The following is a 17,914-nucleotide window of genomic DNA, read 5'->3' as shown; positions in this document are numbered from 1 at the left end:
AGAGACACTGCTATGCTGACACTGCAAAAAGGTCCGTCTCCAAGGCTTTCTGCTAAAGGACAACCCAGTACTGACCTGCTGCTCTTGCCAGCTGGTATTTGTGCAAAGAAGGTTCAAGACTTTTGTTGCCATTCTCTGTTCTAATGTATGGGATCTCCCAATTTCCTTTTGAAAATGTAACATTTCTCGATGGAGTGTAGTGACAGACCTGTTACCACACCTCAGATTTTCTGAAGCAAGGAGTCTTTTGAGCTGAGCTAAAGTACAAACAATTCTGTAAGCAGGTACATAGGAACTTTTCTCTTTAGATACAAAACCAGATGGCGTAGCAGGACATCTGGAGTTTGGATTCGTTTGCTTGTTTTCTGTTTTAACTTCTAATATACTGATTTTCTGGTGTAACTACTGAATGTACTAAGTATACATGCTCACTTACTGTATGTAGAATACACGTGTTTTACACATCTCAAGTCACACACCTAATGCTTTCTTTCCAAAGGCAGTAATATGCGGTTCTGAATTAGAAGTTACCTGGGGACAGGATAACTATTGCTGTGAGCAGAGCATATTCTTCCTGTGTCATCTTCAGCTCTCCAATGCTTTTATAAAAATTAAACATGGGAGTTATGAATTCATCTGAGATACCTGTAGAAAAAAAAGTAATAATATTAATTTTTTTTAATTATTCAAATAGTGTGGTTTATTGCCACTAAGCAACTAATCGATATTTGGAGCTTTGACCAGTTGCGTTTGTGGGAGAAATTTCCGAGTCTGATGCGCTACAAGTAGTTACAAAGGTGCAAGCACATCCTGGTTTTCAGAACACAGTAGAGGCAGGCAAGCACTGACAATCTCTCTTTGCATAGTTTCAAAGTTTTCCAGATCCTTTTTCTCTGCAAGTTTGTCCTTTCGTGCTCTTCAGGACAAGTCCCATATGTGTTTTGATCCTGTCTTCTGATATTCCAGTCATCTTCCATTTCCAGAGTGCAAGCAATCCCTCTGTTCCCTATGGCTACATTAGTTATGCAGAAACCTCTCAGAGTGTATGGTCTAATTCTGTCTCAACTTCACTGCAGAGCTAACCGCCTTGGGCAGTTGCTTCAGTTGTCTCCATAAAGAGACTTAATTTCTCCTTTTATTTAGCCTGAAACTTTAGCCAGGTCTAGGATTACCTGTAGTCCGAGATCAACTTGCTTGCAACTACTACTACCTTCCCACATAAACTTGTGTGTTATAAAGTACAGAGCCATCAATAATTAAAACGCAGCCCAGATTAAGTTGGGATCATGTGATTCTTTTACCACCAGCTAAATCCTTTGGGGTTACTGAGCTGTGGCACGTCAGCGGGGCTTCCTCTTACTAGCTTTGTCATCAGATCACAATGTTCTTACTTAGCCTTAAATTAAGGATGTATTTCACTCCAATCTTGGTGTAAAAGAGAAGTAGGACCTGTGACATCTTTTTTTTTTTTTTTTTCCTAACTGGCGTGTCAGAGTGACTTAGAGCAACCACTAAACTAGACTGCATCTCTTAGGCTGCATGCACATACAAGGTTTAGAGGACCAAACTAGTGGTTCTGCAGCAAAAAAACTTTCCGCTTTTCTTAGCTGCAAGGATGGCAACTTCCTCTGTTGCTACAAATGAGGGCCATATAATTTCTTACCATTTTACTCTCTCAAGTTCCAAGCTATTCTGGAATAAAACCTTACATTGCTGTGGAAATGGTGTTAAATAACGTGGGTTTTACTGTTTTATGCAATACAGAGCTGAAGTCAGGAGTGGGAGTCAAATGCTGCTGTGAGGTTTGGAGTACCTCTAATAGGGGAAATTCAAAATGAAACTCAGCAGATGCAAATCAGTAAAAAGGAGACATGAAGAGGTCACTTGACTTAACCAAGAACACATCACTTTTTGCCTTGACACTGATAGTAGAATCAGTAAATCAGTAGAAATCAGTAGAATAGTTACATGTCCCAACTGAGTAAAAGTATATTTGACATTAGCAGCTTGTGTTCACTTCAGATTACAAACCACAAATCTGATGGGTTTGGTAACAAATTCAACACTATTTAGAAGAGTGTGAGTCACTTAAGCAGAAATATAGAGAGTCAGCTTGTTCTGTGTTAGTAACACAGTTGGAGCTTTATACAGAACAAACAGCAGTCATAGCATCTACTGTTCTACTAGGTTTATATTATTAGTCATAAGAATTAACTATAATCGTGAACACTTGTTATAGCTAACTTTTAGGGTCCACCTAACAGCTGTAAATGCGGAAGTTCCTTATAATTAAAAATGATGAACCAAAGTCTTAAAGTTCTGTACATAAAGTTATGTACAAATATGGGGGGGCAGGGGGAGGGCAGAAAAATCTAGCTAAGCCCTAAAACTTAGCAGAAGAATTTCCTTCTTGAAAGCGAATAGCACAACAGTGACGTGATAAAAGTACAGATATTTTTAGATCTCCCTATCCAAGGTATCAGGCTGCTGAGCACCATCAACTTGACAGCAGGCAGGAAATGGAAGGAAGTGGGGTGGGCTGTGACTAAGACTCTCCTTATTTGTTTCTCCTGCTCATCATTTGATTTTTATTTTTTCTTCTTTTCTTTCTTCTTCTTCTTTTTTTTTTTTTTTTTTTTTTTTTATTGATCAGCTTAGTTTTCAGCTGGATGAATTCCCTTGTTTTGCTCACTGCACAGCCCCACAAGTCCTACCAGCAACAAAACAGAAGTGGGATGAAAAAGGATTATGGTGAACAGGATTCAGCATGATTCCTAATTCGAGTCCTCATTGTGTCAGGCACTGTACAAGCATAGAGTAAAACAGTGTTTGCCCTGAAAAGTTTACAATCTAACATTAAGAAACAAAATCATGGTGAGTGAGGCAAAAAATTGGTAGAGTTGTGAGAGCAACTGAAAATACAGAGTGCTTCTCTGCACTACTATAATCCAAATAGAGAAATAAAACAAAACAGAAGAGGTGAAAGAGCAAGAAAGGATGTTATAGCAAAACAGCTGATATTTGCTGTTGTTACTAAAATAACTAGAGCTTTGAAAATCTTAAGTAGATAAGTGTTACAAGACAGTTGTGAACAAAACTGTGGAAAATGAACAGTTTTATGACTGGCATAACAGAATTTCTTCTCGGTTTTCTTCTTAGTTCTGCCCTCCTTCCATCTCTGCTGGTTTTCCCCTGTTATTTCATCATTCTGTATTAACATATTATACAAACTGCTGTTCCATCACAAGAGGGGGCTGTTCTCTAATGTGATTGAAAATGCTTTAGTCTGGATTTAATAAGCTCAATCAGAAAGCAAAAAAGCAGAAAACAGATGTTTATATTTCTTCCTTTTTGCCTTATCCACTGTATGAGATGTTGTCACCTCAATTTAGATTTTCAGAAGAAAACTAGAGGTGATTTGTTGTTTTTAACCGGAAGGGCCAGAGGAGAAATGAATTATATCACTGTTCAAAATGTCATTGTTACAAACCAGACTCCAAAAGTGAAAAAAATGAAACAGAATAAAGCTGTAAAATGCTTCTGGCCTCAAAGAGAATAGAAAAGTTAGCTCTGCTCATTTGACTTCCTTTATTTCGATTTGCCAGGGAAACTGTATTAGATGGGCACAACTTCCTGGTCAATGTTTATGATGTGTCTTACCTCTTTTCACAGAACCTTCAGAAACCTTTCTTCAAGCGTTGCAGCAAGAAGAACATAGCCCTGCCTTGTGTTTCATTGTGCATCATTCTGAATTATGCAGATTTCTGCCTACCAACTCCATCATCTCCTGAAGACACTGCAATTCATTTAATTAACTTCAGTATGTTTATGTGTGACTGGCTGTAAAACCCAGGGTAGATGATGGGATATACTAGCTTTGCTGAATATGGCGTTGCAGCATTACACTAGAGCAGATTTAAATCCATGAGCATTATTCATCCAGCATCCATTACTTCTGACAAAATTTCACTTGTATCTGTAGCTTAAGACACATCATTCTTTTAGGACTTGCCTTTTTCCTATGATTTCTCACTAAAATCAAGAGGGTTGTTGCTTTCATAAGGTTTACAGATTCAGGCCTTAAGTGTTAACACCTGGTTAACATAACAGTGATATCACATCATTATTTGCCTTTTTTTTGAGTCTTGTCTCTTATTTTCTTCAGTAAGACATACAGATTGGTCTATTGCAAGAGGAAAGCTTGTGAATAAGTGCTAATTAACAGTAACTAACACTGTGTGATTAATATGGATGAAGAGATCTTTTGTCTTGATAACCATGTTGGTGCCAGTGGATATTAAATCAGGGGCATATTAGTAGCTGTTTTATGAAAATGAATTAATTACTCACAAAATTATATCTTATCTTTCACAGGGTTTCATCTGGCAGAACTGTTTTCCATGCTGCAAGGTTTTTGTTATGAGCTCTGCCTTCTACTCTATTTAAATGCACCAATGAGCCTTTAAGCACTGGCCACATTCGCCCTATTGATGTTGAGAGACCAAAAGGGAAAAACCTATCCAGTAAAGAGGATACACCACAAACATGAATGTGATTCTTCTCTATCATCTTCTTCCAGGGCTGAACAACTTAAGTGAGAGGTTAGCATATGCCAAGGGGAACCCAAAATTAGGATAGCTAAAAAGTATCTTCTCAATATCGGTTAGTAGGACCTCTGTGGAGCCATCACTGCAAACCAAAAACCCTGCATAATGACAAAAATGCCGTCCTTTGGCAGTAGCATGGTTGTCTGTAGTCAGGAGAGCGGTGCAGTTTGACACACAGCAGTGGTATCTGCGCCACCTTGAGCCAATAACCTTCATAGATCAGGTCTATTTATCTAAGCAAGTGTTTGGCCTGGAGAAGCACACTTACGCAGAAGAAAAGAGATTCTGTCCTCCGATGCCTGCTCTCGTTTTCATGTGTATAACTTAAATCTGGAGATGCTGTTTAAATACTCATATAAACTTAAGTTGTAACTCAGGACTGCAGCACTGGCTAACTCAGTGTGCTCAGACTGTGCAGGGCTGTATATGAACAGAAAACCTCTTTCCTACGCTCTGTGATTTAAAGAGGTCCAGCTTTCTAAATGCTTTGGACTGGATGCAAATTTTCAGCCCAAAGTAAAGGTAAATGTGTCCTTCCACGTGAATGCACATGGCCATTTGGAGGGTTAAACATCTATGATTTACAGCTAAGTTTAGAAACAAGGGGCTAGATGCTGGGTTCCTCTCTCTTTGGTGATTCTCTCTCAGGAGTGGAGATCATTTTGTTTTGTTTCTCCTTCTGAACAAATCCCAGCACAATGCGGTTTCAAAGCACTACAGTGACTCAGTGCTAATAATAAAATAACAAAAGCCAGAAGTAGCCGAAGTAATTCGGTATCCACCGTTCCTGTGCCAAATTTTGCCCTCAGCTGCGTGAGTCTCTTGTTGAAGTCATGGGAACCTTGTATTCACATCCGAGGACAAAAGGTGGCCCTGTGCCAATGCTTTAGACTATTAGCGGCTATTTCTTTTTGCTTTGGATCTCATTTTACTTCAGCACCTGTAACCCATCTAGGAAAACAGCTATGTATTTCACGATGGCAGGTATCCTGCTACCAACTGAATATTTAAAGCCAAATTCTTCCATCTCTGTTCCAATCAGATAGTACCGTATTCCCCAATCTCGGAATGTGGCTCTTAATGACTGCTGGAAAGCTAGTGCCATTAGAAATACAAGGTATAAATGCTTGCTGAGGAGACACTAAGCACTTCAGCAGTGCTTTAAAAATACTATACTGCTAAAAATCAGGAGAATTTGCTTTAAAAATAACAGAAAGAAGCAAGCATAGAATTACTAGGACGTGAGCCTTTCGCAGGCTGAGTCAGTCAGTGACAACATGGTGTATATGTAGTGAAGCATCAAATAAGATGAGTAAGTGGCACAGGCTCTCATTAACATGAAATAAAATATCTGTATTTCTCATTAAGTTTCAATAGTAGAGTGCGTAGGAGAGGATTTCAGTCTCAGGAGCAGCTAAAGGAAAATTTTTCGTAAAATCTTATGTGGAAAGACCATAAGGGCATAAACCAAACAGTCATTGAGATGTACAAGGATGTATGCAATATACTCAAACTAGTAAATAAAAATAGAGCACATCAGCATGAGAATAAAAAATGAATGCTGCTAATGCTCAAAGGTCATCACCACCAGATCTCTGACTTCTTTATGAGGAAAAAAATTCAGCTCCCTACAATCAGGACGGGGAAGGCATACATATTAACAGAAGAGAGCAGCTTCCAGGTGGACGTGGTGGCAGGTGACAGAATTCTGGACAGCTTGTGACTTTTAGGCAGGCTCTCCACCCCCACCCTCCCCCCCGATTTGATGACGTGATGACACACGTCAAGGCTTGACAATAGACAACATTCAGACAGTTGTCTGCACCTAAAATATGTGGACGGAAGCTCTGACTGTAGGCAACAATTTATGGCTGATGGCCTGACAGTGTTCAGGGCCTCACTAGGAGCCATGAATATTCCTGATACTTTTTGTTTATTCATTACCTTTTAGTTCGACTTCTAAACTCTCACCCAGCTACCCCTGTATTTCCTCTGCTCCTGTATGTTATGTTTGCAGGGTTTTTCATTTTGCTGAGGTTGGTCTTTTTATCTGTTATTTATTACACAGTTGGAGGGTGTGGGGTGTATGTAAAAAAGAAAAATCCCTATTGCTACATTTACGTATAATTGTCTCGAGTTTTTCTTCCTTCTCTAACTTGCGTTTGTCTTATTTTTCCAAATTATCTCTTGCACCAGTCTATAATGTGATAATGGTCAGCTGCAGTTTTTAGTAGAATATTTCCTTATAAGTTAAGGCTTGAAGAGATTGCTAAAGCTTCTACCCTAATAAGAAATTTGGTACAAGCTATTATATTTCAACTCTATGTCCTTGTGTCCAATAACCTGCAGAGATGGGAGAATTGCATTTTTAATATTTTTGAAAGTTGTATGTGTAAACAACAATAACAGAAGAATTTAGATGTCTTTCTTTCGATTTGTTTAAGCTCAGAACAACTGAAAATGGCCATGATTGGAATCACAAAAATAAGATGTTTCAGTGGTTTGAAATGTTTTAATTTGCCTGAATGGGTAATTCTGGAAGTTATGATAAGCTAAGGCAAAACATGCAGAAAAATTGTACCAATGCAGGCTCTTAAAATCGAAGTGAAAATAAAAACTCTAATAGCTCAGGTGATGATGAACAGGATACCTACGAAAATTCAGCAAACATGAGAACTATATTTGGGAAACATGAGGGAGTCAAATCTACCTGGTGAGAACCTTCCTCTCAAAACCCCTCTACTTGCATTTTCAGTGCAAAGGAAGAGATACCTCTAACTGAGAAGCAGTCACCAGCACTGAACAGGGAGAGGTAGAGTGGCATTTTAGAAAGCATATTTAAGCCTCTTGAGGCAGGAAACACCACAACCGTGGCAGATACACTTTAGCATGAAGTGGCTATGGAGTAACCTCAGTCCAAAATGAGAGGCTACTGCACGTCTTGAGTGACTTCTGAGACCGTGTGGTAGCACTAACAGTTTGATAACCTCTAAGTACGTTAACGCTGCTAAAACCGCAAAGATTTACTAGCTTCTTTTGTTGTTTTCTATCACAGCCCCCTAGGGTGCAGTAAAGGGAAATGTGTTTGTGTGGAGAAATAAAGAGGGAATTTCACAGGAAAGAGAATTGTTTTGTATTCTGGAGGAATGCAGCCCCCAGCAAGTGAGCTGCCTAGTACAGTATTATCCTCCTGCAATAGAGGGGAGGAGAGATTCTAGGAGCAGTGTTTCCTCTTATGTCCCCAACTTCATCTGGGCTTTAAGGGAAGATATTTTCAGATAGCCTTTTCCCATGAGCAATAAGGTACATATAAGTATATAAATACCCTCTAAAAAAAGTCACTGAAGTGCTTCATTTCCTGAGAACTGTTCAACCCCCCCCCTTTTTTTCTTCTGATTCAGAACTCATTTTTGCTTTACCTTGAAATTTTTTTTCCCCAGATAAAGAAGAATTACATCAAATCTTTCTTTGGAAAAAAAAATACATTTGAAAATATAACTTGTTTCGAAACTTTCTCCTTCACAAACTACTAATATTTTTTACTTATTTCATGACATGTCAGCAGTATTACAGCAGGATATAATGTCATATTCTACCTAGTCATGTCATGGTATGAAATGTTATCTTTAAGTCTAGTACTAATCTTGCAAAAAAAATGATGTTGATTCAACAGTTGCAGAGAATTAACATATTATTTTAAAATTATAAGTAAACCAACAAAGTTAATTGGTATGATATAATGGCTTATGTAATGTTCTAGATCAAAGTATTTCCTGTATCCATTTTTTATGAACAGTTGACACCTTGAACAAGGAAAGAAGGTCAATACTCACTGTATAGATTAGAGGAGCAGGGGCTTTCAATAATCATGTATTCATAAGGATTCATTTCTCTAAGACACAATTTTATCAAAAATTTTGGTTATATTCCAGTAGAAAAATCTCTTAATGAAAACATTCAGATCCATTCTAATTTAAGCCAATGTTCTAAGAAGGGTCTGCGACTTCCTTGGCACACATTTCTCCCTGCAGACCCTACCGTAGAAGCCATCAAACTCCCTTTCTTCATATCCTGTGAGGACATAGCCTACAGTGCCTACAACTGCTTCCTTTGGTTCTGCACCTCCTGCTCACATCAGCATCAAACGCCTCATATGGAGGTTCTGCACAGCTTTTCTCCTGGTGTGTGTTGCCATCCTCTGTTGAGATCTTCCTGTCGGATGATTCTTCCTGCCTTAGCATACCTTTCTGAGACAACATGTTCGGGCTCTCTCGTCTCCTGCCCTGTAGCTCTGGTGCCTCCTCACTGAATGCAAGCAAATTCTCTCTCCTTTTTCTATGTTACTCTCAAAGCCACCATTTCTAGTCCTTCAAATTATGGCATCTCATGATAAATCAAAACAACAGAAATATAAAAAAATACAAAAAATGTAAACCTATAAATGAGCACGCTAAGTCAAACAAATGAGTTATTCTCATATTTCCTGACCACTTTTCAGGGTTTTAAAGAGGCAAGTATTGGCACGATTATGCATGACACACCCCTCCACACTATTGATTTTAGGAGGTTCAGAAATGTGTAGTTGGTTCAAGTCTATTTGTATGAGTTTTAGGGTTAAATGTTCTCCTACCTTTTTCCCTTCTGACTATTTAAAAGGAAGGCCAGAAGCCAGAATCAAAGCAGAGTCTGACTATAGAGGAAGGACTCTTTAGTTTAATATTTTATTACATCTGAATTTCGGATGTTATGTAATTGAGGGGTGGATAAAGTTTACTAGTCAATACAGAAGAAGGCAAAACATTCAGTATTGTATCAGTGGAGGACAGAGAGCACATAACAATGCAAAACATGGCTTTTCCTGCTTTAGGCAATTACAGTATCTGGCCTCACTTGATTTTTATAACTAAGACTTATGTGTAGAATCAGTAAAATCTATCACAGTAACTGAACTTTTGAGGGACCTTAAAAACCAGAAGACATATTGAAAATATGCCATCTTTGCAATTGTCCCCTATTACAATTATAACTTGTTTATGCATCTTATGCACTATGATTCATCTTACCACATTGGCCTTAAGAATAGATTTTTCCGTTCAAGCATCTACAGTAATGTTGTACAATCTTTTTTGTCTTTCTTATAGTGATTGCATTTGTACACACAAATATTGACATTTTATTTGAATAATTTGAAAAGGTGGCTTTTCATCTTCATCGTTCTTTTATGCTTATAATTAGAGACATGCACTAGGTGCCTTTTACATGGTGTTATTCATAGTACTTGCAATGTATTTATGAATAAACCTTTACCTTATGACCTTTAGACTGAAGGCTACATTAGGTTTGTCCTAGTTAACATTAAAAAAGAACAGCAGTCAGATAAATCCATTTCATTGCTAATAAACAATTTTACTAGCTTTTCAAGGCCAAAATGCTGACACATCACTGCAACGCTGTGTTTGTTCTTTTCCTCATTAAACAATGTACTTACCACTATTGCGAATTCTTTCTTCTAAAAGGTCAGTATGTCCTGTAGGAAGTTTCTTACTGAAGATCTCAGCTGAACGGAGGAACATAGCTTCTACTGCTGAGCCCTTCAGCAAAGCAATCTGATCTTCATGATCAAGGGTTTGGAAGCCTGGGGAGATGTTAGAAATAAGAACTGAAGCAGCAAAGAAATATCTCTCACTACTGTCTGTCCTGAAGTTTTACATGTAAGGTGCCATGCATGTTGATCTTAGCAGGGTTGATAACTGATGTGAAAATTTAAATCTTGATTCCACAAAATAAAGCAGCGTGAGAGCAGTTATCACCACAGCCAGTAAGAATTAGGTATGTTCTTGTGATACTTTAAGAGGAACACAACAAGAAAAAATCAGTGGCATAGCATAAATGTTAGTGGAGACTTTGTCTAGCTTGATGCCATTCCCTAACATCTTCTGTTATGTTTCCATCAGAGCTCTCTGCCCATACTCTGCCAACACAGGCATCCACTCAATGCTCTGTACTGATTCTGTGAGGAAGCACAGAAAAAGGTAATGCAGAGAATAAAACAAAAAGGTGATAATGCATACCAGATATACTCAAAACTAACATTTAAAAGGTTATTCAATTAAAAAACTCATCTGTCCATCTTACTCAACATAAACCGAACAGCAGGACTTGGATCTTTTTCTGCAAAGCTTATCCTGGAGTGAGAAGGCCACACGTGTCTGTATTGCACAATGGTGCATAACACAGGGGTTCTTGGTTATAAATTCCCTGGGAAACAGAGTTTGGGAAGAAACTTAGGCCAGGGGTCATTAGTCTCACTTAAAAGCAATGCCAGTTAGTTTTGGCTGCTGGGAGTAGATATCCACTTCATGTCAAACTAACCCAGGGAACCTTAGAGAGCCCTGTATGATCTGGTATTTCCTAATTTTAGATGCCCTGGGATGAGAAGCATTGTGTCTGATTTCTGTACATGACAAGGATTCTTCTCTGTCACTGTTGGCAGCTGAGTTTGAAAATCAGGCTCCAGGAGCCAGGTAGTCAGCGTTTGTGGAGACTTGAGGACACCGGGCCTTTTCCTCAGCATGAGACCACTTGGATTTCGCAAATCTGGCAGTGTTTTTTTCCTGCGACCAGTTGGATTGCAGAAATCTGGTAGTTTTTTTTTCCCCCTCCTTTTATCAAGCTAGTTTCAAGTATCTGGCTCATAGCTCACTGTCAGGTGTGTGTGTGCATGCATAATCCTGCTCTTGACCAGTGATTGCGTTCCACCAGAGCAGCACCTAGCAAATTAAATTCTTTCTTTTGTTGTGTTAAGGATCTGCGTTAACATCTTCGAGCTGATACTACTGTACCCCTTCACTTAATTTGTACTTCATTCATTTCCTGTGAGCCTTTATTCTAGGTAGCACAAAACATACAGTTACAAATGCAGTTACAACTGCAGTATTAGGCTTTGAAACAAGCTCATAACACAGAGAAAGGGTCAATATCATGGGATAGCTGGGAAAATAATGTTTTTCTACAGTTAATACAGTGCAACTTTGTCTAAAAGAAAGGGTCTGAAGAGTCTCCTTGAGGGTGGCTTGGTCCATGCCCTCTGCCCACTCTTGGCTCCATGGCTCTGTGCAGAGAAAGGGCCTGGGGCCACAAGTCCCAGCTTTGAGCGCTGCTTAGCCGGAGACTGGCTTTGAAAGGCATGAACATACTCTCCAGGTTCTTCGTTTCTCCCAACTAGTTAAAAAGCATCTATAAACAATACTTCGAGACAGAGAAGATGGCGTAGGACTTGTCTTACAAAGAACCTGTACCATGCCCAGAGTTTGTTCTTGAAGAAAGATCCTCTTGGGTGTTAAAAAATCATCATCGTCGTCGTCCTTATCATCATCATCATCTCAGGTTTTCAGTGTGTTTCCCCATATGCACCACGCAACACCATGCAAAAAGCATAAATACTGCTGCCTCTAACCTGGCAGAGGTCTTGTTTAGGGCTCACAGTTCGGTGGATGTCATGACTGAAAGGCTTTGTCTGGAAAGGCAGCAACAGGAGTAAAGCAGAGCCTGGCAAGTGCTGGTGTTAATTCTGAGGCAGACTATTTTACATTGCAGTGATACAAGAAAATAAAATCTTTCCAGAGACCTAACTCCTTCTCTGAACATTTTGTCTCTCAATAGATATAAAAGGTACCACATCTCAGAGTGGTAGAGCTTCAATTATTCAAAATAATCTTCTCAGAGCACTAAGCTCTTTTTCTTTAGACGGGATCTGAAGAATGCCTGTGTGTCAGAGGGTGAACTATTTTTATATGTTGCTTGTACACAAAAATCATCAGAAGGCAGCTAAGTTTGGCAATAACAAAATTTGCTCCGCTATGCTGGATGTACCTGGTAATCTTTTAGTGAATTCCACAAGGACCTGAACATGACTGGTAGCCATTTCTGTTAAGATCAGAAAATTTCCTTCAGCACTGAATTCCTCATGTAACTGTTAATAAAAAACAAACAAAATCTGTTAATATTCATTGCCACTTCACATTTTAGAGCATGAAACATAAGAATTATTAGATTAAGTCAGACAAGAGGCCTATTTAACCCCGTAATTTGTCTCTGGTGGTTGCCAAAACCAGGTATTTTGCAAAAGATTGTAAGAAATAAAAGAAATAGACAGGGTCTTTTCCCCTGGAATATCCATCTCACCCTCACTAAGTCTAGCAATTCCTGAGTTAGAAGTATGCACACCATAATATTTAACCAATAGACTTGGTCTCTATGGCTTTGCCTACTTCCTTTTTAAGTCCAGTTATATTTTTGACCTCCTCAGCATCTTCTGGAAATAAATCTGCAAGTTAATTATGAGCCTCTCACAAAATCCTTCCTTTTATTTTTCAAAAATAACAACTTAGGAAATAATTTGGCAAAAAATATAATAAATATATCTTTTTAAAGACTGAACATGATAGTTTTGTAAAACAAAATCAAATCTATTTTAAGCATTTTTTGGACTCTTTTTCCCATTTTCCAACCCTCTTCCATCTTACCATGAAAACTGGAAGCTTTTAAAGGGAAAAAGAAATTTCTAAAAGGTAAAAAGGGAACAGAAAGAAAGGAGAATGAAGCAAAAACTTAAACTTATAAAATGTTGGTATTTTCATTTCAAAAAATTGAAACATTTTCAAGGTTGCATGTTGATATTTTTGTAGAAAGGTAGCTTGGCTGGGAATAAAATCAAATCACTGCATATGCTGACAAGGTAGAAAGCCAAGCTCTACTCACCAAAAACTAGATTTGAGCATGAAAGTGTCTATTTCCAGAGATAAAAGCTTTTTCTTAGCATTTAAGTTTGATAAACAGAGACATGGTCTATCAATGATTGAATGAGAGAGATTCTGAATCCTTTGCAACACGTATAAGCTGTGAGCTCTTTACCTATATTCTGTTCTAGTACTTACTACAACTACCTTTGCCGAGTATAAATATCTACTGCTGTGTAATCCTCAGCTTCTGCATCCACACCTCAAATATGATTTAGTTAACATACTTACTAATTTTTTTGATACCTCTTGTGGTATTTGTTGTTTACTGTAGGAATCCATGATGTAATCAAGAAGGTTTTGCTGTTCTGGGGTAAATTCTACTTTCTCCTATACTGGCAAAAAAAAAAAGCCCATCATGAAATGCAGTTAAGTAGAAACGATCTAGCATCTCTTGCTTTAGGCAAAATATATACTTCTTTTTCTCACACTTGGAGGCCAAGCAGTCAAAAGGCTTGCTTATCACTGAAAGACTTCAGATTTCCGTAGAAATTTCTATAGAGAAGATGTGTAAGATGTTTCTAGCTGCATGAGGTGGTGTGGTTTATAATTAGAAATAAGGAAATGATTAGCAAATAATTAAGCTCACTCAAACTTTAATATCACACCTCACCATCCCATATGTATGTGACATATATCACAGAGATATTACTTTATGGATGCTTTACTCAATTTTGACTAAAAACCTTGGAAATACTTCTATATTCAATGTATTTCCTTAACCTGGGAGATAGAGTCTTAATTAATTCAGATAACGCCAAAGAATACATAATTACGTATTAACTGTACTAGCCAAATTTAGCTCAGTTTGTACTTTGCAAACTATTACAAGAATTTTATTACCCTATATATTTTAGTTGTAGATGTAACTTGTTTCATGTCGTGGCCTTCATTATCTTCATTGACTGTCTGATCTGGAGGCTGCTTCACATTTTTCCGTAGCCTTTTTGACTTGCATTGTATTTCTGTTAATAAACCTGGAAGACACAATACAATAGGTAGTAATTGGATTTATATATGCTTTAGACACTTAGTGTGCAACTGAGCAGGTACATAAACATGCCTATAAATGCCCTTTATACTAGCAAACCCGCTGACCTGTGCAGATCATTTCTTGAACGAGTCATTACGTTTAGATATGAGTCTGCTGAGACATACTAAGTATACACCAAGGAGTGGCATGGCCAAATTGAGCAGACGGGTGGAGTGAACCAGCTGGTGCTGAGGACTCGGTGTCCACACAACATGCATGTCAGGGATGTCCAAGACCCGAATCAGAGCACACTAAGTGGGGACAATTAGAAGGCTGTCATCAAAAATGTGCTCCTCATTTGACCTAAAGCACCAGCAGATATGCAGCCGTTCTTAGACAAAGGGCGGTTGATGCTTGCAATAATCTTAAGCAATATTAGTGGCTGCTAGTGCTGGTTCTGTGCATGGAAAGTCCCCTTAGAAGAGGGCTCCAGGGCTTTGGTCACTGCAGAGTCACTATATGGGTAGACCCACTGCTGCCAGTTTAGGCTCAGAAGTAACTCAGCCTGGCAGAAGTACCTGGAAAAATGTATTAATCTGAAACATTACCCAGTCAGGCTCAATATTTTGCATTTCACCATATCAGAGGACTGATTTAAGCCCCAATTACTGTTTAGCAGATTTTCCTTTGTTGTAAGGGAAAGTATTGCATTTTGGTATCTTTTTCTTCTAGGCTACATTTCAGCACCTTGAGCCAGGGAGCATCTTTATGTAGATGTCATTAAAAAAAAAAAAAAAAAAAAAAAAAAGAAAAGAAAAGAAAAGAAAAGAAAAGAAAGAAAAGAAAAGGAAAAAAAAAGCAAATTGCTTGCGCTAACAAAAGAAAGGGACAATAGGTACCCAAAACAACCCATGGAAAATAGCCAGAAAGCACAGATGAAAAAGTAAACAGCTAAGAATTCATCTAAAAATAAACCCATCAGCACAAGACTTTTTTTTTTTTTTTTTTTTTTTTTTTTTGAGCTTCTTTCAAGTATCCTTCCCATTCTTTGCTTTTGAAAATGCAGAGCAGGAAAAGAGGCTCATTCAGTGAGTATATGATGATGGAGGAAGATACCATGAAAACAGTGAATTTCGTTGTGAATGTTTTTAATTTCCTGTTTAAGCACTATATAAAATAACCTACCTGAACCACTGAAAGAGGAGGAAATTTACATGATTAAAATAAGACCTGCAAATAATACCTTGAAAGGGAGAAAGAGGAACGATGGAGATAATAATTGGCATCGAGACATGTAATTTGTGTTGCTGCCCAGCATCATAGGTTTCTTTTTCTAAACGAGATTATTTGATGCATTCTTTGCTGGTGTTAATGGACTTGCACTGATTTCCACCAGCTTGGGATCTGGCCTACTATATTCTGAGGGAAAACATGGTTTACTTATTGCCTTAAGCAGTAAGACTCAGTTTTCTCATGCTTCCTCCTACTGTAGGAGTACCTTGACATCTTACTGTGACTCTGTTTAAGTTAACTGGGAAACTCATGTGAGAGACAGGATTTTACTTTTTACCTCAGAGATAGCTAGGTTTCAACAGCTATTAAAGGGGTATTAAATCCTAGGAAGAGTGGCAGGACCTGGGCCCTCCCTAGTTAGAAGTTTCACACAAGAAAGTTGCACTTTGTAAGAAAATCACATCAAACAACTGAAACTGCTGTTTAGTAATTTTGGCCTGTCTGTGGTTCATGTGTAAAGGGCAGGAGCAGGATTACTGAGTAGTCATGCCATAAATGTTTATAAGACCTTACCTCCTTCTTCAGAGAAAGAAAGAACCCACAGTGCTTGTACTTACAATCCTACAGAATGAGTAAGTGAAACAAAGTTCAAGGTAACTTTTTATTTCCTAGCCATTTTTTTTTCAAATAAAAGCTTCATGTTTTACCGTTCTGGATTGCCTTGAACTAAAAGCAATTACATAGCACACTCCTACTCAAAAGCCATTAAATAGTTGCTTGCAAAACGTCCTCCTTGCAGCACCTTAGCGCATTCTTATATTTAAGTCATGAGCAACACGAGATGGCCAGGGTTTCCATTGCGGAGGGGGAGTCAAATGGCAGCGCCCCTTGCTGTCTTTTATTTCACATATGCCAATTTGTGAAAACGATCAGCCAGTTTAAAAGTTTCATGTGTCCCCAGTCAGTATTATTTACGCTGACCTATTTTTTTCAGCCATCATTTGTTTTCTGCTGTTGTGTGGCCCAGGCTATTTTGGACCTTCACAATTTTAAATCTGGGATCAGCACCACAGATCTGTATTTTCCTCTGACATTTAGTGACTTTTTAAGTGCTATCATCACACTGGTGACATTTGTTTATATATTTATGTATTGCTTGAGAACATGTCATATCTCAGGATCTTTGTAGCCTGTCCAATTTGCAGAATGAAAGATTAATTACATTATACTGGCTTGCATTCCAAATATTGATGGAGCTTATTGTTTCTCACAAAACCAACAGTTAATATAGCATCTTCTGATCAGATTGAGGGATAGAAGTATATTAAAAATTCCAAGTAGATTAATTTCCTGTATGAACCTAAATTGGTTTGACATTCGTGTATGCTAAAATGATTGGGGCCATCAACAAGAAAATAATTTGTAGCCCTGTTCATGAAAGGCAGATGAGCCAATGTTTGTAGACTGTTTTCAGGAGTAAGCTTGCAAAAATAACGGATTTACCCAAAATGCAGTTTTGATCCTGTTAAAATTGCTCTCCAATATCACAGCTGTTGTAAGTTAACCAGCATGAAGCTCAATGAAGTAGATAAGCTGTCAGCCTTCATATAGTATTTTCTTTACTAGAAAACGTTATTAAAGTTCATCAGCTTCATTTCTGGATACAGATCTACCTATGTGTCTATCATCAAGACAGGAAACTGCATAGCCATAAGAAAAGCTGATGAGACTATAAAAAAGGGCTAGCCATTCGCAGGCTGGGCCTGATTGCTGGGTGAGGTCTGGGAACATGCCTGGCAAGTCCACCAAAACTTCCTACTGAAGGCAGTCCTCTTTTCTGAAAAATAGCATTGTTTTAATGCTAAAATACGGAGCTGGCTAGCAAGGTTTTGATAGCGAGAGCCCCAGGAAGAGCAGGAAATGTTAGCTCCAGGAGTTTTCGTGCTCTGGCTTCCATAACAGTGCAAACTCCTCATTTCTGGGGAGACTCCTGACAATTCGCTCCACCTGACTGCTTTTCCCTCCTGCGCAAGTAGACAGTCAGCTTGGGCAAGACAGTCCTTCCTTTACCAGTTGCTCAACTCTTAAACCTTTGTGTTCCTGACCACTGACCAAATCTTATTGCTAATACGTCATTTTTTCAATAGGTTTTGACACACCTCAATAAGTGCGTCTTGCACCGTCTTTAATGTGCCTTCCATTTGTCAGATGGCATCTTGGATAGCTTTATCACCTTCGGTATATGCACAGAATCACCACCTTACTAAACCCAGCCCAATTAGAAAAATAGCATATTTGATGTG

At 38.4% G+C, this 17,914-nt stretch overlaps 1 protein-coding gene across 3 annotated transcripts in view; it reads right to left on the bottom strand.

The window, feature by feature from the left end:
* The window catches only part of NR1H4 (nuclear receptor subfamily 1 group H member 4), a 32,902-nt gene that overhangs the window by 1,093 nt on the left and 13,895 nt on the right, over positions 1-17,914 (bottom strand). For all 3 annotated transcript variants that reach the window (XM_062568442.1, XM_062568450.1, XM_062568457.1), the window contains 5 exons: positions 14,249-14,382; positions 13,637-13,735; positions 12,480-12,579; positions 10,096-10,242; positions 532-645 (listed from right to left, as the gene is read on the bottom strand). In XM_062568442.1, coding sequence (XP_062424426.1) covers positions 532-645; positions 10,096-10,242; positions 12,480-12,579; positions 13,637-13,735; positions 14,249-14,382 — 594 coding nt within the window. The remainder of the gene's footprint in view (positions 1-531; positions 646-10,095; positions 10,243-12,479; positions 12,580-13,636; positions 13,736-14,248; positions 14,383-17,914) is intronic.

Source organism: Rhea pennata, chromosome 1 (genome assembly GCF_028389875.1).
Source record: "Rhea pennata isolate bPtePen1 chromosome 1, bPtePen1.pri, whole genome shotgun sequence".
In the NCBI taxonomy this organism is placed as follows: Eukaryota; Metazoa; Chordata; class Aves; order Rheiformes; family Rheidae; genus Rhea; species Rhea pennata.
This window is presented reverse-complemented; position numbering and strand designations above follow the sequence as displayed.